This window comes from Chelonia mydas, chromosome 15 (assembly GCF_015237465.2).
Source record: "Chelonia mydas isolate rCheMyd1 chromosome 15, rCheMyd1.pri.v2, whole genome shotgun sequence".
NCBI classification, from domain to species: domain Eukaryota; kingdom Metazoa; phylum Chordata; order Testudines; family Cheloniidae; genus Chelonia; species Chelonia mydas.
Genome location: NC_057856.1, coordinates 31,917,060 through 31,945,029, shown reverse-complemented (window position 1 = coordinate 31,945,029; position 27,970 = coordinate 31,917,060). Strand labels below are relative to the sequence as shown.

The window sequence follows — 27,970 nt, the reverse complement described above, 5'->3', positions numbered from 1 at the left end:
GTTCTTAAGCTGTGAGACAAGAAGAAAAGAAGCTCCTGATCAACCTTCTCTAGACCATTCATTTTTTATATACTTTTGTCTTGTCCCCTCTTCTAATCCCTTTCTTAAAGTAAACAGTTCTGAACCAAAGTGGGGTGCCTTTTCAACTGGGGTGCAGCTGTAAATCCCTGCCATACTCCAGAGACCTAGACCCAGTTGTGTTCAAATGTCTGCCTTTGCCAGAGAGTGATTGAAAATGTATCTGTGATAGTGAGAGATTTTTTCATTTTTCTGGTGCTTCCCTTCATTAATTTCCTGGTTGTAGTACATTACTCATGGATAATTAAGAGTGAGCTATTAATACAACATTTAATATTCAAGTGCAGCCAAGAGGAGAGAACAATAAGTCAAGGAATTCTTTTCAACAAGACATTTTGGTCTCGAGATGAGGTGGGGTGTTTGCTTTTTTTTTCGTTGGCTTTGTCTACCAGAGTATAGTGCTGCTTCCATTTAAGTGTGGTTCTGAGAACTTCATTTATTGATAAAATACAAACAGGACATTAAATTAGGGGGAATATATTTGGATTGCCGTTCACAGAAATAGCCAATACTACTCACAATTGTCTTTATCTAACGTATCTTAAATTGGGGAATTATGTTAGATTCAGCTAAGAAATGCTCAGAGTGTGTTAAAATTAACAACATTGAAGTCTGTCTAGGAACAAAATTAATTCTAAAATGCCAGCACTAGAGATAAGGACATTAAAACAAAACCAGACAGGGTAGTCACTTTGGGTCCAGGTGAAGAAGAGCTGAGCTGGTATTTGGGGAGCCTGCCCTGAAATTGCTCATACTTTATACAGTGTATCAAGTAAATTAATACATTTCAGCCTCTAGTGTTCCTCCTAATCCCACCCCCTTCACACGATGGAAACGAATGATTTGTCGTTATAAATGGAGAGGAGAGTGAAACTTACAATCTGTCTTCTCACTTATTCATAGGCAGGAGAAATGGCTGTGATTTAATACGTCGCAGTCTCTGTCAGTCTCAAGTGGCTAATCCTCAGCACTGAGCCCCATATTTTGGCATCTGCTTTTTGACTGAATGGGTCAAATATCTGTACTTCCCACTAAAGTCACACTATTTGGGCTGCCCCGTATGTGACATCCCCATATACCCAGAGTGTGATAAGTCTTAGCTCTGTGGGATCCACAGGGTCGCCCTTCTGTGAGCAAGCCCTGGTTTTGACCATCACTTCTGTATGACGATATTATGGGATATTTTAAACGAACAAAGGAGCCCAGGAGTGTGCTCACATGCTCACTTGAGTCCTAGAGGGAACTGAGATAGGCACATAAGCAGGTCTTGTATACCCCGTTCCACAGCGGTCAGTAGCATGTGTGTACACACAAACATCCACTCCATACCATTCTTCTTCCCCACGCCCAGCTAAAGCAGAGCCCATCCCGGGGGTCAGAGCAAAGCATCAGGCATTCTAGTCAACAGTCAAGCCCCAGTCTGCACATGCTGACGCTGTGTTGATAGCTAAAAGGAGTCTTGCCTTTCTGTTCAGGTGGCTTCATGAGCTCTGAGGGCGCAGCCAGAAGAGTTGTTGTGCATGGGATGTGATCTGAGCAGGTAGACCTGCTTTGTAGAGGGAAGAGGAAGGTCAGACGTGCCTTTCTGCCCAAAGTTTGGCTGTGAAATGATCACCTCTGCAACAGGATATTAAGGCCTGTCTCTTCCGCCACCTACAGAAAAGTTTCCTGTATTGGTCCAACCCTGGCTTCAGTAACGGTGGATGCAGAGTTTCTTGTTTCTGCTCACTGGACGTTCCCAAGAAATGGAAAAGCATGTGTAAAACTGCCACCAGTTAAGCATGTCCAGTGGTTGCCATTTACAAGGCAGCAACTGCGAGCAGTTACTTCACAAGTATATGTGAGCTAGCACAGTTTATTAGTATTTATTTCCAGTGCACCCAGAGTGTGCTCAAATCTATTCATACTCAGGTTCCTGCCCCAAACAGGAAATGGCAATCTATCTGCTGCTAGCAAATGTTGACTTTTTTATGGCAACTACTGTAGTAACCCTAGTTGAACAGCTGTATTCTTTGTAAGTGGGAGTTCTATAAATTAGAGAAAAGGATACTAATTCCTAGTATCAGTCAGACATCGAGTAGTTTTTGTTTTCGAAATATGACTCAAAAATCTCTCCCAAGACTTGTTTCAGAGTATCTAACATGTTCCCTCCTGTGCTCACGCATACACACCACACACATGTGCACAGACACATTATTTTGTTAGATGAGCTGACTATTTGGTTATTTACAGGCAGTAAAGGGTAACTGTGTCTTTGGCCTTTCTTCACACAGCTTGCTTAGTTAATAATGACCCCACTAAGTACATCTATTTGTCTAATGGGGCCACTCTTTTCTACTGGTATTCAGTGCTCCTGGGCTCTCTGAATCCTGCATACAAACTCCTTCCCCTCTGCAATGTAGCAAAGGGAGGACAAACCAATTCCCCCAGCTTCCTGCTGAAGTGGGGAGTGTAATTAAACAGAGGCACCATATTGATTCCAAATTAAACAGGAACAAAACATATTATTTACTAGTATAATAAAAATGTTAATGTTAACATGAGTTAAGCACAAAGCTTTCGTGACCCCATTGTGTACACTCATTTCTGTCATATAAATAGCTACATTTGTCACTGAGAAATCTTATACAGAACTATGTGCTATAAACTGGATTTACATTTCTGGATGTCAGGGCCTGGTTGGCCATTAGGACAATGATTACGCCCAGTGCTGGCTATTAGCCGATATTGCCATTCCCATTTCCAGTCCTCATGCACCTTTCCTAAAGAAAGGGGATAAATACTAAGACGGGTGAACATGAGTGCCTGGTATTCAATGAGGCATCACAGAAACTTAGTAGAATCAATAGGACACCACAATACCAGAGTACAAAATATACAGGAAGGACAGAGTAAGTGGTGCTGGTGGGGGTCTGGTCCTGTAAGTGAAAGAAAGAATAGAGTCACACATAGTATAAAATCTTAAAACAAACAGTACCACAAAAGCTGTATAGATAGAAATTCCATGCAAGAGTATAGCAGTCAGAATATACTACTGCCCACCTGACCAGGATGGTGACTGTGATTGTGAAATACTCAGGGAGACTAGAGAGGCTACAAAACCAGAAAACCCAATAATAAGTGTGGTTTCAACTATCCCCATATTGACTGGGAACATGTCACCTCAGGACAGGATGCAGAGAGAAATTCTAGCTACCATTAATGACTGCTTCTTGGAGCAGCTAGTCCTGGAACCCACAGGGGGAGAGGCAATTCTTGATTTAGTCCTCAGTGGCGCACAGGAGCTGGGCCAAGATGTGCATGTAGCTGAAGCTTTCGGTAATATCGACCATAATGTAATGAAGTTGAGCATCCTTGTAGGGCAGAAAATATCAAAGAAACCTACCACAGTAACATTTAAATTAAAAAAAGGGGAACTACACAAAATGAGGAGGCTAGTTAAACAGAAATTAAAAGGAACAGTCAAAAGAGTGAAATGCCTGCAAGATGCAGGGAACCTTTTAAAAAACACAAAAATGGAGACAAACTATGTGTATGACTCAACTAATAATAATAATTAATAAAAAAACAAATAAGAAGGTCAAAAACACTACTATGGCTAAACAACAAAGTACAAGAGGTGGCTAGAGACAAAAAGACACCATTTAAATACTGGAAGTCAAATTCCAGTGAGGAAAATAGAAAGAAACATAAACCCTGCCAAGTCAAGGGTAAAAATGAAATGAGGCAGGCCAAAAAAGAATTTGAAGAGCAACTAGCAAAAGACACAAAAACTAACAGCAACAATTTATTTTAAGTATTTCAGAAGCAAGAAGCCTGCCAAGCAGTCAGTGAGGCCACTGGGGACGACTGAGGTGCTAAAGGAGCATGCAAAGAAGACAAGGCCAGTGCGGCGAAGCTAAATGAATTCTTTGCATTGGTCTTCACTGCAAAGGGCGTGAGGGAGATTCTGATAACTGAACCATTCTTTTTAGATGAAAAATCTGATCAACTGTCCCAGATTGAGATGTCATTAGAGGAGGTTTTGGAACAAATTAATAAATTAAACAGTAATAAGTCACCAGGACCAGATGGTATGCACCCAAGAGTTCTGAAGGAACTCAAATATGAACTTGCAAAACTACTAACTGTGGTGTGTAACCTATATTGCTTAAATCAGCCTCTGTACCAGATGGCTGGAGGACAACTAATGTAATGCCAATTTTTAAAAAATTTCCAGAGGTGAAGCTGGCAATTACAGGCCAGTAAGCCTAACTTCAGTACCAGGCAAATTGGTTGAAACTATAGAAAAGAACAGAATTATCAGACGGATAGATGAACAAGATATGTTGGGGAAGTGTGAACATTGCTTTTGTAAAGGAAAATCATGCTTCACCAATCTATTAGAATTCTTTGGGGACTCTGAAGAAACATGTGGACAAGGGTGATCCAGTGGATATAGTGTACTTGGATTTTCAGAAAGCCTTTATTTAAGAGTCTTTGATGAAGGACCTTGTCAAAGTAGGCAGCCTTGGGATAAGCAGGAAGATCCTCTCATGGACCAGTAACTGGTTAAAAGACAGGAAACAAAGTGAGAAATAAACAGTCAATTTTCACAATGGAAAGAGATAAATAGCAGGGTTCCTTGAGGCTCTGTATTCAGTCCAGGGCTGTTCAATATATTCATAAATTATCCGGAAAAGGGGGTGAGGTGAGGTGAAGTGAGGTGACAAAGTTTGCAAACACTACAAAATTACTCAAGATGGTTCAGTCCAAGGTAGACTGCAGAGTTACAAAGGGATCATACAAGACTGGGTGACAAAATGGCAGATGAAATTAACTGTTGATAAATGCAAAGTAATGTAAATTAGAAACACAATCCCATCTATACATACAAAGTGATAGGATCTAAATCCACATACTCAAGGAAAAGCTCTTTGAGTGATGTTTTCAGAGAACGACTCCATGTGCAGCAGCTGTCAAAAAAGCTAGCAAAACGTTAGGAACCATTAGGAAAGGGACAGATAATAAGACATTCTTATGATAAGAAAATATCATAATGGCACGGTATAAATCCATGGTACACCCACACCTTGAATATGGCATGCAGTTCTGATGGCCTCATCTCAAAAAAGATATATTAGAATTGGAAAAGGTGCGGAGAAGGGCAACAAAAATGATGAGGGGGTCTAGAACAGCTTCCATATGAGGAGAGATTAACAAGACTGGGACTGTTCAGCTTGGAAAAGAGACGACTACGGGGGGATACGACAGAGGTCTATAAAGTCATGACTGATGCAGAGAAAATGAATAAGGACGTGTTATTTATTCCTTCACATAACACATGAACCAGGTGTAACCCAATGAAATTAGTAGGCACCTGGTTTAAAACAAACAAAAGGAAGTACTTCTTCACACAACGCACAGTCAACCTGTGGAACTCATTTCCCAGGGGATGTTGTGAAGGCCAAAACTATAACAGAGTTCAAAGAAAAATTATATAACTTCATGGAGGACAGGTCCATCAATGGCTATTAGCCACGATGGTCAGGGATGCAACCCCATGCTCTGGATGTCCCTAAGCCTTTGACTGCCAGAAGCTGGGACTGCATGACATGGGATGGATAACCCAATAAATTGCCCTGTTCAGTTCATTCCCTCTGAAGCACCTGGCACTGGCCAATGTCAGAAGACAGGATACTGGGCTAGATGGACCAGTGGTCTGACCCGGTATGGCCGTTCTTGTGTTCTTGTTTAACAGAACAAATGATAAAGTGAATGGAACTCTTGGAAATCTGTAGATTCAAAGAGCATCTGGAACCCTTCTTTAGTAATGTGAGCATAATCCTTGTGCCAGCTGTGGGTAGCAGTAGCAAGCGCCAGGTTCAAGTGAGGTCTAGGGGCTAAATCACGAAAAATGATGAGTTCAAGCCCTCCCATAGAACCCTCTCTACTCCCAGGCTTGAGGGACTGAAAATATAACCACCTGATCCCCTTTAGAGGTATTCCTTCCCTAAAACACTCAGCCCTGGGTATGTCGATCCATAAATAGCTTTTATTTGGGAGAAATAAAATAAAACATCTGCTTTCATTGCAAATGGAATGAGCAAACGCCCGGGAGCATGGGAGGGGTGTGGTTGTCCCACTAGTCACTGCCCAGGCATGAGGAGCCCGCACTTCGGAGTCCATCTGCTCCGAAGGCCAGTGAAGTCAGCGCCACCAGGTCTTGCTCCAAAGTCTGGTTCTGCAAAGTCTGCTCCTCCTGGCCTACCACTGCCAGGTGCTGGTTCCACGAAGCCAGCTTTACTGCTACATGGGCTAGTCTCACAAAGCCCGACCCACCCACGGGTCTCTGAGCCTCTTGTTGACATTGAGTTTGCTCCCCCATCCAAGTCCAGGTCAGGCTGACCCACTGTCCTGACACTGGACCTTTCACAATTCCCACTCCTTTCATAAATACCTTCTGACTGCCATTTCGTATCACGTTCCAAACCCCAAATGATACAGCCCCAAACCGTGACGAAAACTGCATTGGGCAACGTGCCAATACGTAAGTGAAGCCTGCCAGAGCTAGCTCCCGCCTTCTCCTATGGGGGAACAGAGAGCTCCTTTTCCCTGGAAGCCTTCCAGCTTTGGGGCTTCCCTGAAGAACATGTAGACGGTAGAGGATGGAAGGCCCTTAAGGAAACAGCTCCATTACACGTGAACAATCTTCGCTGGTCAAATATTCCCAGCTATTCTCTGTCCTCGTTTGTGCTGAAGAGAATTTGCTGGCTGTTGGGCTGAATTTTTCCATATATGCTTCTCAGCAGTAGAATATGCTGCCTGCCTGCTACTAACCGTAATTCCTAGTCAGTACTAGAGCTTACAAGCAGACTGAAGAGCTACGTGTATGCAGCTAATTGTTCTTAATCGTTGAGTTTATACAGTTATAGCGCTCACTCGGCTCTCTCGTGGGAAAGGGACGTTACAAATTCCAATTTTGTGTTGTAAATACTGTATTCAGAAAATAAAATTAACTCCCAAACTAACTGTGTGTGCGTGTGTGTGTTTGTTTGTGTTCAGACAGCTCCATTGTTACATTTGCTTTAAAAACCATCTGACTGTTTGGGTTTTGTTATGAAGAGCTAGCACTGTCTAGCTGCAGTTTTCACGTTTCTTTAGACTGGAGAAGAATAGCTTAGTTCGTGTCTGTGTGGGAGGACGTGGGGAGCGGGGGAAGGAGAGGGCTCTTGGGGAACATGTCCTTGCGACATGCCTGATGCTTGCAGGGCCAGATCTGTCTGACACAGCAGGCTGAACCTTGCCAGGGTGAAGATTCCACCTGACCTGTTTCAGAGCAGTGCATTAGCCCCAGTGTTTACCCTCAGCTCCTAATCTGTGTTTCTGATATAATGGTGGAAAGAAGAGATTTGTGTGGCTGAGTATTAAAGCCGGAGATGCAGGATGGTCCTAGCGGTCTCTGGCTTTCCTGAGGTGTAGTTGGGATTAGCACAGATCAACTGCTGAAGGGCAGTAACTTCCCCTACAGGGATTAAGGTGCTCAACCACGAACTGTCTATGTTCATATGTACTGCGCAGCCAGCATGTGGCCCAGGCTCACTGGACTGAAGCACTGCACAAGACTCATGAAGGGGCAAAGGAAGCAATGCCGGGGTGCAGGCCACCCTTCGGTCTACAGGGTAGCTGCAGCAGTGGCTCGTAAAGCTGGTTCAGCCAGGCTGTTATCAGTTTGCATTAGGAACCTGAACAGTTGACAGGACTCTCACTGCCATTTCCATCATGGAGAGAGCGAGACATGGAAACCAATGGAAAGAACAGGAGAGACGCGTGCCATTCCTCTCAGAGGCAATCACAAGGCTAGCAGCAATGGGCTGCGCAGAAAGTGGCTGCCCAAACTCACACCATTGCAGGAGGCCTCCTGATCCTTTTGTGCTGGTGATTTGTCCCCTAGATAGGTGAGTATGTTGATGTCCTGAGAACATCGAGACAAGAAAATCAAGTCAACCGGCTCCTTCTAAGTGAAGAATTGCTGCAGACTTTGGGGAAGTTGTCTCCTAGTCTCCTTGGTGTAGGCTGTGGCCCACTGGCTGGAGTCAAAGGGGGAGAGTTCTAGCTGGGTAATGGCCCGGCAGAATGTTTGTATTCTGGGGGAGGTGCCGTCGTTTTGATCGTAAACAAGAGAGTTTGTTTTTCTGTACCAGGGCCTCAAAGACAGTTAATTGAAAGCAAGCAGGGAGTTTATTTGTCTGTACCTACAGTGCACTAAATAGAATCATCATGCTCCAGGGGCATTTGGGGGATCATTGTAAAGATGGATCTTCTCTGCATGGCTTTCCAGCAAACTAGCTGTTAGTTAAAGGAGATACTGTTGTTTCTGTTTCCTGCGGTGAATAAAATTAAACAACTCTTTATTTCTGAATGACAGCCCAGGGACCGTACTTGTGCTGGAGCGCCGTATGAAGTGGCTTCATCCCAGTGCAGGTCCTCTGGGGCCTTAAGCCTTCAATTCATTAGTTGTCAGGCTTGTAGGAGGATTCCGCATTAGGCCTTTAATTTAGTGTATTGCCATGGGCTACTGACCACATGACACCGCTCAAATGTGAGCAAATCTAACCAGGAGCTGGAGCTGCTCTTTCATTTGACGAGAATAACAGAGCGAGCAAGGGCCCCAAGAGTGTTAATCATAAAGGAAAACATATTGAAAACCTGCACCAAGTGACCTGGTTTCAACTAAATATGGAGGGAGAAGGTGATACCATTTTATTTCAGTAGCATGTAATGTAACAATGAAATTAGAGCATCCGAAACAGGCTCCAGCCAGATGGGCTGTGTGCATTGAATGAAGTTGTGTGATGAGGGGGTCGAATATTTCTTTCTGTTACATTGCAGCCGTAGCTAGTTGGCACATACAGATACAGGATGGTGGAGGGCGTCTAGGCATCGGTTTGGGACGGGCTGCATAACTCATGGCATCACCTCTCCCAAGCAATAGAGCCATGCCAAGCATATGCCAATAAAACACACGATCTTTACATGGCACACCATCAGATGCTCTCGCCCTGCTCGCAGACCTGTGCCGATGTACGAACTTATGGCGCGAGATACCTAGTGGAGCAGCTGGTGGTGTGGCAGGATGGGGCTGCATGAGGATCCAGCACAGGAGCTGCAGACGTGCTGCCCGCCAGGACTGAGTTGTGTTGATAATGCTGACACCTGCCTGCACTGTACTGTTCTACCCAGTGCCCCACCCTAGCTACTCTTGGCAATCGGAGAACGCCATTAGCGCCATTCAGAAGATCCGCTTTCCTCGTGTCAGACAAAGCAGGAAGGTCAGTGCCAAACACAGCCGAGCTTCCACTCACACGGCCATGGGTGGTACTTGGATGCCCTCACTGGAAATGCTCCCTGCAGCCTCCTGCCTGCCTCCTAGCCCACTGAACACCAGTAAGGCCCCACAGTCCGAGTGGTTCTTGTGCTAAAGCATTTTCACACAGCACAAGTGTTTGTTCTTCATTTACAAATTCACACTCCGCTCCTGCTGGCCATTCCCCGGCCAGACGGGTTCAGCTCCCCTCTGCACGAATCGCACAGATTTATTGCATTATACTGGAGCTTTGCCGAAGCTCAGCTGATTTCTTTAAATCTTCTTTTGGGGGGATTTGGGGGAAGGAATACAAAAATCCTCTGCAGTCATTCCTGTTGACTGCAGTGACTGGTGAGGCAGAACTGATCAACTGCAGACTTCCCTGCTGCTGAACTCTGCCAACAAAGTGCTTACATCTGCTTTTATACTACTAGGAACTTCATGGACTGGTTCCCCCTCCCAAGAGTAAATTCCAGCAAGGTCAAACTCCAGAAAGTTGCCACTTGACACCAGCAGCGAAGTATTGACCCAGCTTGCGGAGACAACGTTGCATCAGAGGTCTTCTGGAGCAGGAGGTCTAACATTATCACACAGTGCCGATAACCCAGAGCCTTCCCCAAATGAGCTCATTGTAATTCTGCTTGTTTACTACAGCAGCTCTTGATTTATTCCTTAGTGATTTCTGCAGTGAGAAAAGGGCTTTTTTCTGTTCGGGAGGAACGGGCTGTGCAGTAACTTGCCACTCTTTGGCCCATCAGTATTGGGCTGTCTGTCAGCACTAACAGGGATGCACTGCAAGAACAAGTCAGAGAAACCAGTCTGCTGCAGGCAATGCCAGGGACACATTCCCCTGGGCAGCAGCCCAGGGCTGTTACCCCGACAGTGCCAGGCTGCGCTGAGGCATTGTCTGTTTCCTTTGAATCTTCTTTTTCTCCTTCTTTCACTCCCTGCGGCTGCCCCCGTGCCAGCAGAGCACTGGGTATCGGGGTTGGCGGAGTCGAGGAAGCCTTGTTTACTGTCATGTATTTGGAAGAGCCACACCACAAAGCCCTCTGAGGGGGTTGCATGAGAAGCAGCATATAAATAAATGCCATGGACAGTGAAGCATCCATGAGTCATGCCCGTAAGCTTTGTGCAGGCTGACGTATGGCAGAGCTTAACAGAGATATGGTGAGGAGAGGCAAAACTTGCATTACAAATTTTGTATTTCAAGAGATGTTGGGCCAAGTTCACTTTGGTGTAATGTCATTGGTGTTGCTGGGAGGCTCAGGGGCTCAGCAGCTCTAAGAATCAGGCCCTGGATTCATGGCTCTGTGCATAGATTTAGAGGTGTAACTTCAGGCACCCAAGTTTAAATATTTTAACCTAAATGACTTGCCCAGAGCCATGCACTGAGTCCGTGGCCGAGTGGGGATTAGGGCCTGGCTCCCAGGCACGAGCAGTTGTAAAGGCAGAGTTCTCCTGTTGGATCTGACCATGAATTTCTGACCCATTCCCGCTCCCTCCACAGATCACTGTTTAATAATGCCCACTCGTTCTGTACATGGGCGGTGATGGAAACGCTGCTCAGGGAACGGCTGCTGAATATGCAGCTGAGTTCACACATGCTCTGCAGTGAGGGAGCGAGAGGGGAGTTCTGTTAGTGGTGATATGGAAAACCTACCGCAAAGCAATGGGTGAGGCTGGAGGGCGTTTTGCAGCCCTGTCTTGTAGAAATCTGGGGGTACAGCGAGAGCACTATCCATCGCCTTCTTTCTTTGTTTCCCACAGTAAGTCACGAGCCTCACTAGAGGATTCCATGGCAAAGCTGTTCTGAACGCTGACTCCTCGGAGACACTTTGCGCATGAAGCCGCTGGTGAAGTGCTGTCCCTAGCAGACAAAATGTTGGAGACAACCCACCAGGCCTCACCATGCTACACTCGCGCCTGCACAGAAGCTGGTCTTCCCCAAAGGAAATATCTTCAAGATGTGCACAAGGTGCTTGCTGTCTGCGAAGGGACTGCAACTGGGCCTGGTTGGAGGAGCATCTCCTGGGCTCTGTCAGACACAGTCACCAGCTGAGTTGGAAGCCGTCGTCTGCATGCAAAAAGGAGACGAGGTTTAAAATGATTTCTGCTGATTTTCCTCCCCCCTTTCTACCTCTTTAAGTTAGAGTGCTTGCAGTGCTCTCAGGGGAGGGGCAGGGCAGTCAAACAGCCAGCTTGTAAGCAGCAAAGTCAGCAACAATGCCTTAGCTGCTGGGTGGTGAACGGGGTATGTGGTGCAGCCACTTTCCTGAGTACATTTACATCATTTGTTGACCAGTGAAAGCAGAAGAAAAGGCCTGTGTCTGCTAGGTTTTGGAGATGGTGGGTGTGTGTGTTAGGGGGACCCAGAGTGTGAAATGACTGCTCTGAGGGTGTATATTTTCTTGAACGTAATAAATGACTATTCGTAGTAATATTTGTTACGGTGATTAATACTTTAATTTGTGTGGAAGAGCGTTTGCAGAAACATAACTTGCGTCTCCACAAGAGTTACTGTTCATTTTTCAGGAAATATAATCAGTCCAGACAAGGCCTGCTGAATTGTGGCCTGGCTTGGCAGGCTGGGTGTGAAGGATTATGGACTGTCTCCGATAGAGCTGTCTCTTTTTTAATCTAACTTTGCAGAGCTCTAATTGCTTGGACTTTTAACTAAACAGAAGATGGTTTCCATAATGGCACCCTATGAAATTGTGCCTTGTGCTGCCCTGGAATGCTGCTGACTTGGGTGCTGTCACTCCAGCCCCATGGCGGGCTGGGAGGGGAACAAAGGGGGACCACCTTGGTGGCTTGGCACTGTACAAATGTACAAGGAACTGTGGTTCCTTCCCCAAGGCATTTACAGTCCTGTGCAGAATCAGACAAAGCAACACAGTGTGTCAAAGCTGGGGAAAATTTTCATCTGCAAAACAAATTTCCCACTGAAAAATGGGATTTTGTTTAATGCTTTTTCAGGGTGGGTGGGGAGTCATTTTATTTTCAGTTCAATGTGTTGGGCTTTTTCAATGACAATTTTTGTTTCATTCCAAACGGAACTTTTCAGTTTGTTCTGGTTTTTGAAAACAGCATTTTTCAAAGTGTTGATGTTTTGCACCATCCCCCTTTTCACACTGGAATGAACGCTGGCTGGATTTTTGGTTTGTGTTTTTTCATGTTTTCCTTCTTTTTGTTTTTCATTTCTGCTTTTGTCATCCTTGTTCAAAACATCTCCAACACCAGAAAATCACAGATTGGAAGAGGGGAAAACCAAACAAACCGGCTGTATCACAATCCATGCGGTGGGGGTCAGTGGCAAAATGGGGGGAGGGCAGGACAAAACTCTGAACTGTTGAATGGTTTCATGGTTTTCAAACCCGAATCAAAATGCGAAGTTGTGAATGACAAATTGGCTTTTTCAATTTTTTTGCGAGAAAAAAGAAAAAGGTTCAACCCAAATCTCCATATCGTGGCCTGTTCGGTGCCATGTAGGCCCTGGCCTAGCTGGGGAGGATGGGACGCGGGGTGTCCTAAGGGGAGTGCCCCAAGACAGGCACGTGTGCAGGGAGGGCACTGGCAGCACTGTACTTTAATGTCTCATGACAAGCCGCCCCAGCCTAACGAATCACAGACCGTCACTCTCCTCCAGCACTGAACAAGCAGATTTACTAGCCCCGGGTAAAGGTACCAGCCCCAACACAACTCGGCCTCTCTGCTTCATGGCAGAGCTTCTGGCTAGAATCCTCCCCTTGCCCCACGTGGCACACAGTGGCTGGTCACACAGCCTGCACTCCCAGGTGTGGAGTAGGCCAAGGCCCGCGTCTTACCAGCCCGTGGGTGACCTGCCCCCAGAGAGGGAGCATCGCCAAGTCCCTGTCTGGCCCGGCCGGCACTGCCCGGTGTGGGCGTCAGAATGCCGAGGTGTTGGAGGAATCTGCAGAGCTCTGAGAGCGTGGGAGGAGAGGCTTGCTCTGGCCAGGGGCAGGGAACAGGATGGAGAAGTGGGCAGTTGTCTGCAGCCCGGCTGCCCAGCCAGGAAGGGGGCAGGGTGTGGTGCTGCCCTAGGCATAACCAGAGCGTTACAAAGTGCTGGTTTCTCCCTGCAGTTCATGCCTGGCCATCAGCAGCAGCAGATCAGGCTGCAGCCCCATGCACCCATCCGGGGTGTACACTGACAGCCTGAGTTCACTGCTGCAACGTTTATCACCAGTCACTTGTCTGTCTGACCCTGATGAGGTGGCAGGGCCATGGGCTCCATCCTCCAGCAGCTGCCCTGCTGACCATGCCAAGGAGATGGCCAGCATGACAGCCTGCTGACCGCGTGGGAGCACAGCCTGAAGCCCCAGCAAGGCCCTGGCACTGCAATAATTGGGTACACATCAGTGCCATTATGCAGACAAACTTCAAGGACCTGCCCAGCTTTAATTGGCATCTGGGGGCTGCAGAGCTGGGGGCTGGGTCAGCTCCTTCACTCACACCTGCTGTCTCACAGAACCTTTCCCAGCTGGGTCGGCTCTCTATCCTCTCTCTTAAAGAACAGACACAGCCACCGGTGCCAGAGATGTCCCCAGGCTCTCCTGGCCTACGGAGGGCTTGGAGCTTCTGAGCTCTGTACAGCCCTGGGGAAGGCAGCCCAGGCTTCTTAGGGACTGTGCAAAAGCCTGGTAGTGTGCAGAACCCTTTTCAGGATCAGGGCCCATTGTGCCAGCTGCTGTGTGTACACAAAGGAAGGCCCAGTCCCTGCCGTCAAGAGCTACAGTCTAGTGCTGGAGCATCCAGCCACTGGCTTTCCCAGCACCTCTGGAAGGACATGTCTTGATGCTGCGCTAGTAAAATCCTTGTATTAAACCTCTGCGGCCAGGAACCGTTTCTAGTGTCACATCCCGGCAGGTTAATTTCTCACTCTCCCTGTCTCTGTCTTCTGGTTTCTCTCTGCGTCTCGTGGCTGCAGTCTCTGGCCAGGCTGTGGCAAGCTTGTTAACACGCTGCCTTGATTTGCTGCTTCACATCTTACACACCCCCAGGAAGAGCCAAGAGGGGTTTGTGTTTCTGCAGCGCATGGAGGGACTGGTGTGCCTGCCATGCATCACACCTGCAGGGACAGCGCACAGCGCAGTTAACCATGGCTTGCTGTCAATGGGTAAAGGGGCTCCCACCTGTATAGTCTTAGGCTGCTTCCAGGCATCCTAAGTGGGGCTGGCCGATCTTCATTACATGCCATGTGTCTGCGGCGAGAAGGGGAGGTGAGGCTTTTGTTCTGAGCGTGGTCTCTCCCCATTAACCAGGGACCAGCAGGCACTAGGGGATGAGCTGCAGGGAAGGCCTGTACAAGATGCATTTGGAAGGTGAGCTGCTGGCATGGCGCTCTGGGCACTATGGCTGCAGGAGTGTGACCATGTGCACACGAATGTGTGTGCACCTGGGTATGTGTGCGTTTGCAGGAGTTGGTGTATGCTCAGGTGCCCTTGTGGTGGGTGTGTGTGGTGCTATGCAATCACACAGGTGTATGCATGCTTCTGTGTAAATGTGCACGTACTCGGGGTATGCACTTTTTAGTATATGTCTCTGCACATTTGCTCATGTTTTTCTGTACTTCAGTGCGTACATGTGTATGCTAGGTGTGTGTATATATACACACTAGTATCTCTGTGTATGTATGCACGCTAGTATCTGGGGGTGCGAGTGTATGCACCCACTAGTATGTGTGTGTGTGTATGTGTGTGTGTGTGTGCATGCACACTTGCACACTAGTGTCCCTGTATCAGTATTTCCGGGCAGGGAGGGTGAATTCTTAGTGGGCCTTCAGCCTCCTGTCAGTTTTGTGCTGAGTTACTGTTGGAATGTTTGGCTGTGCACGCCGGGATGACATCTGATGAGGAAGGCTCGGGTGCGTAAGCCTGCGTGGAAGGGGCTTGTGGATAGCATCTCTCTTTGGAGAGACAGTGCCGATCCAACGTGCTCCTCCCCCGATCCGGTTGCTCTTGCTGCGTTGTGCTGGGGGGAACCATGCCAGGACCAAAGGCAGCAGCTGCTGCAGGAGGCAGGGGACAGCAGAAGAGAGTGACCAAGTCGGACGCATCGTGGCACCATGAGTGACTTAATATTGGTGCCCTGAGGGGCAGCTTGTTCTGAGTCTGCTGTGGCCATGCCGGCACCGTGGCTGTGTCTCATCTGGTTGTGACCCAGCCTTACCTCCCTTGACGTCTCTGTTCTGTTCCCCCGGCAGTCTGGTGAATGGACTGGTGAACTGCAGCTCCGGGAGCAGGATGAGAACGCTGCCCAGAAAGGGGTGCTTGCCTGAAATGAGCAAATTATGCCCTGGGGCTTGTTTCTGACCCGAGACCTGCTGGAGGCCCTGCTCCATCCCTGCTGCTCTGGGGGGGGGGGGTCTCCAAGGGACAAGGTGTCGGGGGGCGAGGGGGAAATCATGCCTGCTCTTTCTACGCACTCTCATGTGCTCTGACACCAACCTGCACGCAGGCACGGCTCCAGCTTGTCAGCAGCACCTTCGGCTGGCTTCGTAAAAGCAAAGCACCCCCTGTCCTCCACCCTCACCCTCAATAGCTTAGCCCCAAGTAGGCTCTCCACCTGCCTCAAGCAGAGATGGGCTCTGTGGAGCTATTTTGTCATGCATGACATTGAACAGAACTAGGCTTCGTTCCTGCTCCGGGCACCGCACAGCAGGGTCCAGAGCCCGAGTGCCAGCGTCGGGTACCAGCAATGCACATTCTGTCTAGCTAAGTGCAAGAGCCAGAGAGTGTCCAGCTGCAGCTCACACATAATATAGAACCCACTTACTAAGGGCCCTGCTCTGCAGCCTTTCTGCCCTTGCACTGAGCCGCACTCACACAATCACAATGGTCCCGTCTGGCCGTGGAATCTGTGACCTGATGAATTCAGTGGAGTGACTCATCTCCTCTGGTCCCCTGTGTAGTACAGGCCACAGGACGTCCCCAAAATCATTCCTAGAGCAGTTTTTAGAAGAGCATCCCTGAGAAAACTCCAGGGATATGGACTGATCCTGCCAAAAAGTGCCACTTCCACCGGACCCAGAAAGAGGGCAGACAGGGCCTTTTGAAGAATCTCCTCAAAGAAACATCACGCCTAATGCCACAGCCTTTGTTCTGGAGGGGCAAGAGCTCTTGGAGAGACCTTAGACAAGAGTTCCCACAGAAGTACTCCTGCGCTAGTGAAGTCAAAGATAATTTATTGTAGCTGTACTATACTTCTCACTGCCCTGAGAGGTACGACTCCAGCAGACCTCAGGGTTATCATGCTTGGGGTAGATTTACAATGCAGTCCTTTCCTGTAGGTAAATTCTGCTGAATGTGCTGTACAAGGCTGGCTTTGTTCTGAGGGGGAGTTGCACAGTGGGGTTGACCAAGTGGACTACACACACTATAAACAATCTCAGATGTACAGAACACGTATCTGTGGAGTTTCTCCAGGTCAGTACCAGGCACCAACACACCTATTCCGCCCAGGGCGAGAGACGTCGACAGAAATGGGGAATGGATCACCCATGCGCCACTGTCAGGATGCTCAGAGCATTCGAGAGCCTTGCTCAGGATGGAGACCAGGGTGGGTCTTGCCCGTTGCCTGTCACTGCTGGGGAGCACACAGCTGTGTCCTTTTCACTAAAAAACCGAAGGAACTGGATGGTAGGGAAAGTGCATGCTCTCTCCCGGAGCTACGCCGCAGGCTGACATGTGCCCCTCATTACAACTCTCCTTGAAAGCCCCCATTTCCTGATGCCTAAAATAGGTGAGTCAGTAACGTCCCTTCGCTTTAGCTCCCTTCCAGGCCAACGCTGGCTAGGTAGGGGAGCAGCTGGGGCTTGGATAACAAGGGTTGTGCCAGTCACTGCCTGCGCACTTTGCCGTCTCTCATACTGTTTTCCCCCACCCTTGGTCTCTTTATTGTCCTTTTAGCTTTCAGCTCTTCAGGGCAGGGCCTGTGTGTCCATCAGCACAGGGCACTCTGCGCATGTGAGCGTGCAGGGCTCTGGGTGTGTGCAGGTGTGCACAGTGTGGGGATGGCTAGTCACAGCAGAAGGACTAACGAGCGGGCTGGAAGCGGAGCAGGGGGCAGGCTAGACGCCAGAGAAGGAAATAGTGAGGAGCCGAGGCAATGGAGGAGCCTATGGGGGGCCAGGCTCCATTTCTGAAGGGGTTGGAGAGCTGGCCAGCCGAAACACCGGTGGGATGAGGCAGGGAGGAGTACGAGCCCTGCAGGAACTGCTGGGTGACCCAGCCGCTTTGCTCCTCCAGTCCCTGACACTAGCCGTTCAGGAGGGGCTGGGTCACAGAAGTTCCCTGCACAGAGCTCATTGCAGGACTGGGCCAGAGAGCTCAGCGCATGGAGTAGGGCTCTGCAAGGCCCAGCCGTGCCCCTGCGTGCTGCGTATTTGTTACTGGGCTGCTCCACAGCTTTGGCAAGCAGAGGAGCCCCTGGCTGCATAAAAGGCGGGGGTGTCAGCTCTCTACCCGTCGGAGATGGACTGCTTTAATGGCCCTCCTCCTTGGAACGGGCTCCAGGCTCAGCTTTTGGTCTGGTGGCCTGGCTATCTGAAGGGAGCGTGGAATGGAGAGGCCATATACCGGGCGTGCAGCTGCTGGCTTCCAGCTCCTCGTGTGCCAGCGGGGTTTGCAATGACAGCTGCCTCGAAACACACTGAAAGGCGGCTTCCGAGCAGGCAGCTCTCAGTGAATTGGGTGTTTCTCCGACATTGACTGTTGCTTTCCGTGTTCTCCCAGCCCCTGTGAGCAGACTGCACAGCGGGGGCACGCACATGTGTACACGGAGCGTCACATGAAAGACAGAGGCATCTCGAAAGCCATAATAATGCTGAGTGCCAGTTAGGGGATCTGTCACTGAGAGAGCACTTTACAGATAGAAAGAACTTATTAACTAGTGTGACTAACGGCTTGCAAGGGTTAACCGATGCGTGTTTGTTGTTCTTTTATCTCTGTCTCCCTTTTCTTCCTGTTGGCTCAGGCTCAGGCAGGTATAGGTGTGAGCAGCAGCTACTCGGCTAATTATATGAGTACCATAAATAAAGGTTAATCTACGGTAAAGCTCACAGCAGCCCCCAGGAACTCTGTGTACCGAGCCCCAGCAGCCGGTGCTGCGGAAGTCCTGGCATAGCTTCCTTTCTGCTCTACTCGCCACTGAGATAGTGAGGCTGGATTTATTTTTCTGTTCCGGGTTCTGTTATTCCTACCTAAGTGACAGTGAGTTTTTGAAGATAAAGCTTTTCAGTGCATGAGGCGTACGGATAATTAACGTCTCTGTCAGACAGACTACTCATGGCAAGATTGATTGACTGGGAAGGTCATAACGCAGAAGCCACCCACATGAAACAAACAGTCTAATGTTAGACTTCAGCTTAAGCTGAGAGTTGGTCAGCTGTCCACGGTCACAGTGGGGGCTTCCAGTCATCTGTCAACACGTGATTGATTGATGTGGACACCTTCCAATCTTATTCTGATTATTCTCAGCAGCTTGCCTGGTGGCCATTTTTCAGGAGTTGGCAGCGTTCAGACCTCCAAGACTCAGTGGAATGACTGCGTTGGGATTAACCCTTTCCTTTGATTTGAAATGTCTTTGTTACGGGGAACAGCAGCAGCGCACGAGGGGATGATTGTGCGTATGAGCCCTGGTTACAGAAGTGGAGCAAATACACGGAGAGAGTCCCAGAGATTATACTAGAAACCCAATGGCTTGTCTTTCAGACATTTCTGATGATCTTGGCCTGAGTACAGCAGCAAACTGGGCCATTAGGAGCAGAACAGATACTCCAGTTTTTAACTTACTTCTTCATTGGTCTGTCTTTTGTGGGCAGTTTGCTCGAATGTGCTACAGGGTAAGTCATGTGCCTGAAAGTCACCTCGGCAGGGGATAAACATCCTGTAAACATATACAATGATAGGAGCGAGTTTGGAATTCACAGGAAGAATTGGGATTCAGATTCAGTCATTCGGGGAATGATCCTGAGGGGGAGAAAAGGAAAAGAGTTTTAGGACAATGTCTCCGTGTACAGTTGTTTCCATTTCACTAGGAGAAAGGAGCTGCTTGTGCGCTCTCTGTGTGTACATATGTAGATTCCAATGTGTATGTCTATGTAATAATGTACAGATACGTTCTGAGCATCCAGGTGTGTACCTACGTCAATGTGTCGGTAACTGTAGACCTGATACTGTGTGTGTCCAGAGCACGTTCGGGTATCTCCGGCTACGTGGGGGCTGCCTTCTCTAGTTCCTTTCTCTTCAATGTTTTGATGAGCTGCAGGTTAGTCTCTAAGGTGCCACGAGTACGCCCTTTCGTTTTTCTTTAACTTTTGATGAGGGCCCCGGTGCCCAGCTCTCTTGCTTTCCTGTGCACTTTCTGTTAGTGGTGTTAACATTCAGAACGGACCCACACGAGCCTGCCAAGTGCCTTTCCTCAACAAGGACCTGGATTTGCATGTAACGCAAGGGCATCATTTCATTTTGATGGCGGTATCTAAACGCTATGGCTTAGCCGAGCTGACGCTGGGCTGTTGCACACAAGGAAATCTGGAGATCCTGTCGCGAGATCCAGTGCCGTGCGGCTCTGAGTGTCCATGCAGTGACACTGACAAATTAAGACACAGGTGCAGCCTACTGGCCCTTTAAGCTGACACAGCGTGTGAAGAAATTGCATGCAAAGCTTGTGTCTGGAGGCTGCGGCACCAGGGGCCTGATCCAGCACCCTTGAAGTCAGGGAGTCTTCCCACTGACTACAGTAGGCTTTGGGTCTGGCCCTAGATGCTACGCCCGTGCTTCTCTGGCCTTGGGTTGTATTTTACTGATCCAGTCTGCTCTCCCATTCCTTTCAGGTTGTGATTCATCCCAGACTCAAGCGGCTCTGCTCCCAGACAGCACCCCCAAGCAGCACCCCCCCAGCCTCGTTGCTGAACGTCTCGTCGACTCCAAGGAGCACAGCACTGTTCATGGCTGTGGGGCAACCCGCTCAGAGATGCTGTATCGGGCCGGGTCGTTGGCAGCTGCCCTGACCTGTACATAAGTGAGCGCGGGCTTCCCAAGCCCTGGGTGGAGCTGTCAGGCTCGCAGCAGGAGGAGCAGAGGGCGGAGATCTCAGCCGTTCTTTACTGAGCTGCAGAGGCACCGTGTGCATGCTGGTGGGGAGGGGTGGGCCGCATGTAAACGGATCTGTACGGTATGAAGTGGGGAGCTGTATCCATTTATGGGGGTTAATCGGACAGAATTGCCAGCTGGTTTCTTTCAGAAAGAGGCTGATTCCCATGTGTGTTATCTACAGGCGGGACGTCATTTGCTGTGGGGGAAAAGGGGACAGATGCCCCTCCAGATCTTGGTTTGCTCCCCCCAGACTTTTCATAGGACTGTACGTCACGTCTTCCTCGTGTCCCCCTTCCCCGTCCCTCCCCCTGACTTTGCAGGATGTAATGTGATCACATAGGATATTTTATGTGCTGACACCCAGTCTATAGGGGCTATTTAAACAGGCTGGGTGTGACTCGGTGCTGGCAGGGGGGCAGGGCAGCAGCCTCGAGGACTGGGGCCTCTGCTCATCCATGGGCCAGGTCAGCCTGGGCAGCAGCAAAAGCTGCCCATGTCTTCTGCCGTGAGGCTCACTCTCCTAGTCTCCCCAGGGTCCCCAGGCAGCTGCCAGCATCCTGGGCTCTGCGGGCTCTGACGAGGGCCCCTGTCCCTTCGGCACTGGGCTAAGACCCCCCGCCCAGAGGCAGTCCAGTATTTCCCATTAGCACACTCTGACGGGGCTCTGTTATTGCAAGTGGAGCCCTGGGTTAGTGCTCTGCTGGGCTCTGCGCATATTAACATCTCCGACCTGGCGTCACTCCTTTACAAACATGGACTTTTCAGCTGGGGGCTCCAGTGATTTGCCGCCCCTGGAGAAATGGAAGTGAGTCCTCGATGGAGGGGTGCAGCTGCAGAGGGCGTAATGCCCTTTCGTTCAGTATCAGGCTTGGCTCTTTACATCTTCAAAGCACTTTACAAGGCTCGCTCCTTCCAGCACCCCTGTGGGTCGGGGAGGGAGGGAGCCATGGGGAGCCTCATTCAGTGACCAGCCCAGAGCCAGAGAGGGAGACAGTGAGAGCCGGTGTTAGGATCAGGAGTTCCTGGCTCCCTGTTCGGAGGCCAGACCACGAGCCCCCCCTGCATGCCCCTCTGGCTGGTGGGGGCTCAGGTGACTCTCAGCCTCTCGCAGGGTTAAACGCTGTGATGACTGAGCCCTAGTCCGATGTCACTTTGAGGCTGTCTGATTCCCCCAGGCTGAACACCCCTGGGGCTGCCTTGGGACACCCTGCCCCTGGGAGGCCTGACAGGCGCCCCCCTCCCCCCCCGAGCTGGTGAGCCCTGCACCGTAATCCTCTGGCAGCATCACTGGTGAGTCGTTACAAACATCAACCCTGCCCTCCCTTCCCCGGGGCTTGGCCCAGGCAGCCCCTGTTGGCTGTGGGAATGAGGGCCCAGGAACTGGCCCTCGCCCTGCAGTGGCGCATGGAGCTCAGAGCACCCGTGTCTGACAAGTCAGTGGTCTCCGCACCCTGGAGCTCACCCTATTAAAGTTCTGGCCACATTAAACAGGCAAAGGCTGAAATGCACCTCGCCACGTCCAGGCATGTCTGTGTCGCCCCACCTGCGCGCACACACACACACACACACACACACACACACACAGAGCCTAGCCCTTGGGGCAGCTGGCTCTGCCTGGTGATCCACCCCGATGTTCGTGCTCAGGGGAGCGGAACTCCTGGGATGGTAAGAAAACGGAGCTGTTGAAAGCAAGTGGATTATTTCTGTATGGGCATTGATTAGCCAGGAATTCCTGACTCTTGGGGCTCGGCTGGGGGCCCCCATAGCTTGGCGCAGCACAGCAGCCGGGGTTGTAGGGCCCAGTTCTCTGCTGACTGTCCCAGTAAGAACACAAACACGCAAACTGCTCCAGCCCCCAGAGAGCTGAGTGGACATGCCCGGGTCAGTGAATCAGCCCCCGAGAGGTAGCCCATCCTCCCATGGGGCAGATGGGGGACCGAAGCATGGAGCAGAGAAGTGACTTGCCCAGGGAGGATCATGCAGTGAGTCAGGGGCAGAACTGGGAGGAGAACCCAGCTCAGCTTCTGCTACCCGGCTCTGTGCTGTGAACACAGGACCCTCTCTCCTCGCCCGGGGCAACGCCTTCGCCTCTCCCAGCTCCGGCCGGTAGGGGCACACTATAATATGCATTGATACGGAGTGCACTCCGTTTAGCTCTCTGGGTCCCCAGCGTGGATTCTGACTGCCAGACCAAGAGCAATGGTTTCAGAGCATGGGTGCAAGTCACCTGTCTAATGGGATTGTAAAACAACGGAAGCATGCCGATCTCTGCAGCGTAGCCTGTCCTGTTACATTTCCTCTGCTCCATGGGCTCAGCCTCGCCTGCAGCGCTGGAGTGGCACATGCAGACGTTGGGGACATACCTCATAACGAATCCCCACTGCCTGCGGTCATGTGCGATGATGATGATGTAACATGGATTTGCATAATTAAAAAACTTCTTTTGAACAATGGTGCTGTGGGCTGCCCTGATTCCAAGACCTTGATCCCTTGGTTTTCTATTCACTCATTTATCTACAGCAAATGCAGCCTATGCTTTGGGATACAAAATGGTTGCCTGCCAAAACCCAAAGTTATTCCTTAGTTGTTTAGTGGTAGTAATTTAATACATTTATGTCCGTCACTGTCACCTGTGGGCCAGGTTGATCGAACCACCCCAGAAAAACGGGGATGAAGGAAATAAAAACAGTAGCCCGAGAGAATGCAATCATCCTGATAGAAGAGTGGAGCAGTATTTAGATGATCATCATCTGCACCCAAAGTCTTTGACCCCATTTCTCCAGATGTTCTCTTCCCTCTTGGGCGCGTCCACAGTTCTCTGGGGAGGTAGACCCCAGCTGGTGCCCCACACTCAGGGCCTTTTTCTTGTGGTATTTGCCTCTCCCTCTGCCCCATTCTGGAGCTGAATTCCCCTGGGCTCTCTGCCAGCCTGCCAGACTTCTGCCTCAGTTTTCTCTCCCCCTGGAAGCTGAGTCTGTCTTATATAGCCCCAGAGCCCTCCCACACCCAGCGCAATAGCCTTTGCGAGGACTGGCTAATTGGACTCAGCTGCTTGAGTCTTCTTTCCTGCCCTCCCCCACTTGGCAGGAACACATCTCAACATACATACAGAACACACAGGTGGGTTCTCTGCCCCGGGGCATTTACAGTCTATGTTCCTGACCCCGCACCTCAACCCACACAGGCAGAGCCATGCACCTGCACACAGCGCCAATGAGGATCCACGCGGATCTCCCTGCATGGCCCCAGTATGGCAGGCTATGGGCCTAAGTGCAGCCGGGAACCAGGCGGGGGTAGGGGCTGGGGAGGGCGAGGACACAGAGGAAGGCAATACGGTCGTGTAGCCACGAAGGAGAGTAATGCTCATGTCACGAGGAATAGCAGGGCATTCTGATTTGCCTTTTTGGCTGATAGGCACCTGCTGGGAGGAACTTGAGGGACAGAGGCTGGAGGCAGGGCAGATGGGGACAAGACGGGAGGTTGAGGTGCTTGGAGCCATGTGAAAGGAGGCACAGCGGTGGGCCTGGAGAAAGGAGGGGAGGAGCCTGAGAAGAGCCAGGCTCTCCTGGGCCAAGGGCGAAGTGATTTCTTCCCAGGCAGAGATCTAGCCATGCAGGCTTCATCCTGGCATGGCTAGGAGCTCCTGACGCTAAGCTTTAAAATGGTGACAGTGACAGACCCTTAATTACAGTGGTCCTGGCTTGTGCTGCTCTAATGAGTCAGGCTCCTCTGCGCAGAAGCAGGGCGCTGTCCCTCCATGGAATACATACTGTGCGACGCCCAAGATCCCCGGCAGGTTTTGTGCTAATGCTCCGTCCCATGGGCCTCCAGAGGCAAAGGCGAGCGAGTTATCGATGGGGATGCTGTTCGGCCGTCCCCAGGCCTACGCCTCCCAACCAGACAGGCAGGGGCAGCTCGCCAGGAGGCTCAGGAAGGTACATTTTCATCTATTGAAAGTCAGGCCTGGCTGTTTGGGGAGGCACAGCCCATACAATTTCGGAAACCCAATATGGTCCTCGGGCCAAAAAGTTTGCCCGTCTCTGGTGTAGTGGGTAGCAATTAAATGAAACTCAGGACTAAGGCTGGCCCTGGGGCGCTCAGAACTAGCTTCCACTTGGGGCGTTAGACTCCAGAACCAATGGCCTTGTCATTCCGTCCCGGACAGAGAGACGGGGGCACTTTGAATATCTACCCACGCCGCTCTTGTTGAAACGCTCCTTTTCCCGGTGTGTTGCTGGTGGGCTCTGCTCTGAGAGACGCTGTTGTGTCCGGGCAGCGCTCGCCCATCTCCCAGCCTCAGGCCATGTTAACGAGCAGTGCAGAGCCATCAGACCGTCCCTTTCTGTGGGAAAATTCAGTCAGAAGCTGCTTTTTTTTCTTCTTCAGAGGAAAGGAAACCATTAAAAAATGTTCAGAGAAGCACTGTGGTTGGAGGAGGGAACTGGGGGCTAAGGAGAGGGGGGAAGGCCCCACTGTACAGGTTCTGGCTGAATTTGTAGCACTTACGCCAGAATGCCCAGTGCAGGCAACCAGGAAGGACGTGTGAGAGAGAGAGAGAGAGTTGTGTGTGTGTGTGTGTGTGTGTGTTCTCCTGTTGTTCCCATTTAGTGCCAAGTTTTTCCACTTTCCTTAGGGACACGCTGAAAGTCAATGAGACTCTTTTCATTGACCTGAGTGGGAGCTCGACCTTAGGGCCCAACCCTGCTTCCACGGATTTCAGTGAGCAGAGCTGTGGGCTGTCGGTTTGGGGACACTGCACACTCATTACGTAAATGCAGTGATCGCTTGGTGACGTCATGCCTGTCATTTGCGCAGAATCATAGATTTCACAGCTGGAAGGGCCGTTACACTCAGTCTGACCTCCTGTGGGATATGGGCCAGAGAACCTCACCCAGTGATTCTGCACCAAGCCCGCTGCGATTTGATTCGATTGGCATCACTACAGCTCCGCAGCTGGCTTCAAGCCGCCCCAGACGCATCTTATAATCTCCAGCCTTGGCTTGGAGTAGCCAGTGGCACAACCTAGGGGCATGATCTCACCAGGCATTGGCCCACTCAGTGAAAGACAAACTCAGAGCCTGAGCCTGCATTTTTTCCCCAAAGTGGCAAAAGGCTAGAAAACTGGGGTGGAATCTCTGTGCTTTGAGCAAAGGCCTTGCCAGCCCTGTTGTCTACAGGGGCCTGAGCCACGTGAAAGAGGCCTAAGCATTCCTTCCCAGGGTGGCAGAGGCATGATAACATTGATGACAGGCTGATTAATCCCAGTCAGAGCAGGCTGCGATAGCTATCATTTAGAATTGAAGAGATTATCACTGATTTGTCATCCTGATTGTTTCAATGAGCGGTGCAATTAGTTGTTCTAATTTAGCATCACTTCTCACTGAGTGGCGTGACAACGGGGACGTAATCAGCAGATTGGTACATGATGGCAGCTCCTGGCTGGTGCAGCTGTGCCTGCTGCCATTTTGTATTCACAGGATGGTCACCAAAATGGTGGAATATTACACATTCGTGTGCAGAGGAGGAAGGACCAAATTCTGCTCAGCAGGACACCCCTTAATGGGGGTGCATGCAACTGAGAACAGGATGTGGCCAATATAATAAGTGTCCGTGGCCCCAGGCCTGGATGCGCCCTGTTTCAGTGCTGCGGCTCGACTGTCGAAGAGAAGCTCAGGAACTGGTTATGGAGCCTGAGCCCAGATTGGAGTCAGGCAGCATAACCCAGGTGATTTTCCAGGACTGCAATTTATGTTCTAGCCCAGAGAAGAAAACTGTTGCTCTCTATCCCATCAATATCTTTCTTCTTCCATTCACTGTGCTGGAGGAACTTTCCTTTCCAGATGTCAAAGATCCTACAGCTGTTAGACTGGCCACTTTTAAAGGTGACTAATCTGGGGCAGTTGGTTCAAGCTGGGTGCGTTCAGCTACTCATTAGTATTTAATCTGAGAGCCGTACATTATTCCACCGTGAAGCAATCATTCTTAGAGCCGAGCCAATTGTGTAAGAGAATTAAATATCTATGCCACAATATTTCTGAGATTCCCTAGACATAACCTATATCAGAATCAAAATAGGTCTTGTGGACTGTGGATGGACTGATGTCCATAAATATCTGAACTAAAATTGATAACAGGAGTGGAAGAAGGGCCTAATACAAAGGGCCTGTGCTGAAATCCAAGGGTGATGCTTACACCTGCAGGGTGGTGCAAATGTGGCAGTAGGCGTCTCACCGACACAGTAATAGCAATAGCTCCAGGATGTTCCTGAAGGAAATAAAGCAAAAGAAGAACCTGTAGCTTGACCGACAGACAGGTCAAGGCAATACAAGGGGAAATGTAAAGGCTAAGCAAGTGGAACTGCCAGCTGCTATGAAATATAGCGAATCAATCTGGATTAGGCAAGTGCTGTGGATAGAAGCACTAAAGCGTTAATAATAGGGGCCTATGACCCCCTAGTCATGCGAATGAAGGAAGCACTGGGCAATGACGATGCTAGTGTGGAGACGGCTGCGACCTGCTCACACTGTGAAATCCAAGTTAGAGCAGAAAAAGGAATAGTGTCTTCCTCCAGTTCCCCTCACCCTGCCCAAACAAACTACTGAGGCTAGTGCAATCAGTGTTGAAAAAAGCGGGGGTGGGGGGGAAGGGGAGAAAAGGGGAAAAAAAACAAAAATCTTTCCAAAAAAATTTACTTAAATTGAAATTTTTGCTTTTTTTTTTTTTTTTTAATTTCAGTTAAAATATATATTTCATTTAGAAATTTCCAATGGAATTTTTTTTTCAAAATTTTTCCCCATGAAACGTTTTGGTTTTGCTGTAACCTGAATTGTTATTGGGAAAGTTTTTCAGTGGAACAGTTTGGGCCAGCTCCATTGTACGCATCCGGGTCATACCAAGTGCAGCTGCTAAGATCAGATTCCTTCCCCGTCACTGTGGCCACATCACCCCTCCGCCCCGTTGTATCCCTCCCCGGCTCTCCCGCTAGCATGGCATCAACGTCAAGCATTTTTACTCACATCCCAACCCCTCGCAGTGCTGCCCCGCCTGGCTTGTTCCGTCAGGTCTATGGCTTTGCCTCACCTCACTGCCTTTTCTCTGCCCGTGAGTCCAGCCCGGCTCACGCCTTTGTCAGCCTCTTCCAAGACATCGCCATGCCGTCTTCACACTGCCCCAGCACTGAGCCCCAAGGCCGTGTCCTCTCCTCTGACCTGCCTCTGCTGGGAGGCCTGAGAGATACCAGCCAGTGAACAGTGGCTTGCGGGCCCTGTGGGGTTAATTGGTACTGTAATTATGAGAAACAAGAAGACAGGGGGACGACGACACCTGGTCAGAAAATGGAAGGCCCATTTCGTGGAGAGTTCTGACATTTCAAAACCTGCTTCGTTCTGAAAAGACAAAATTTTGAAATTTCCCACAGAACAAAAAT

The 27,970-nt window shown here is 49.8% G+C and overlaps 1 protein-coding gene across 1 annotated transcript in view; it reads left to right on the top strand.

The window, feature by feature from the left end:
- Positions 1-22,990, top strand: part of MN1 (MN1 proto-oncogene, transcriptional regulator) — a 190,170-nt gene extending 167,180 nt beyond the window's left edge. The window contains exon 2 of the mRNA XM_043529377.1: positions 20,283-22,990. Coding sequence (XP_043385312.1) covers positions 20,283-20,470 — 188 coding nt within the window. The 3' untranslated portion in view covers positions 20,471-22,990. The remainder of the gene's footprint in view (positions 1-20,282) is intronic.
- Positions 22,991-27,970: the final 4,980 nt, after the last annotated feature.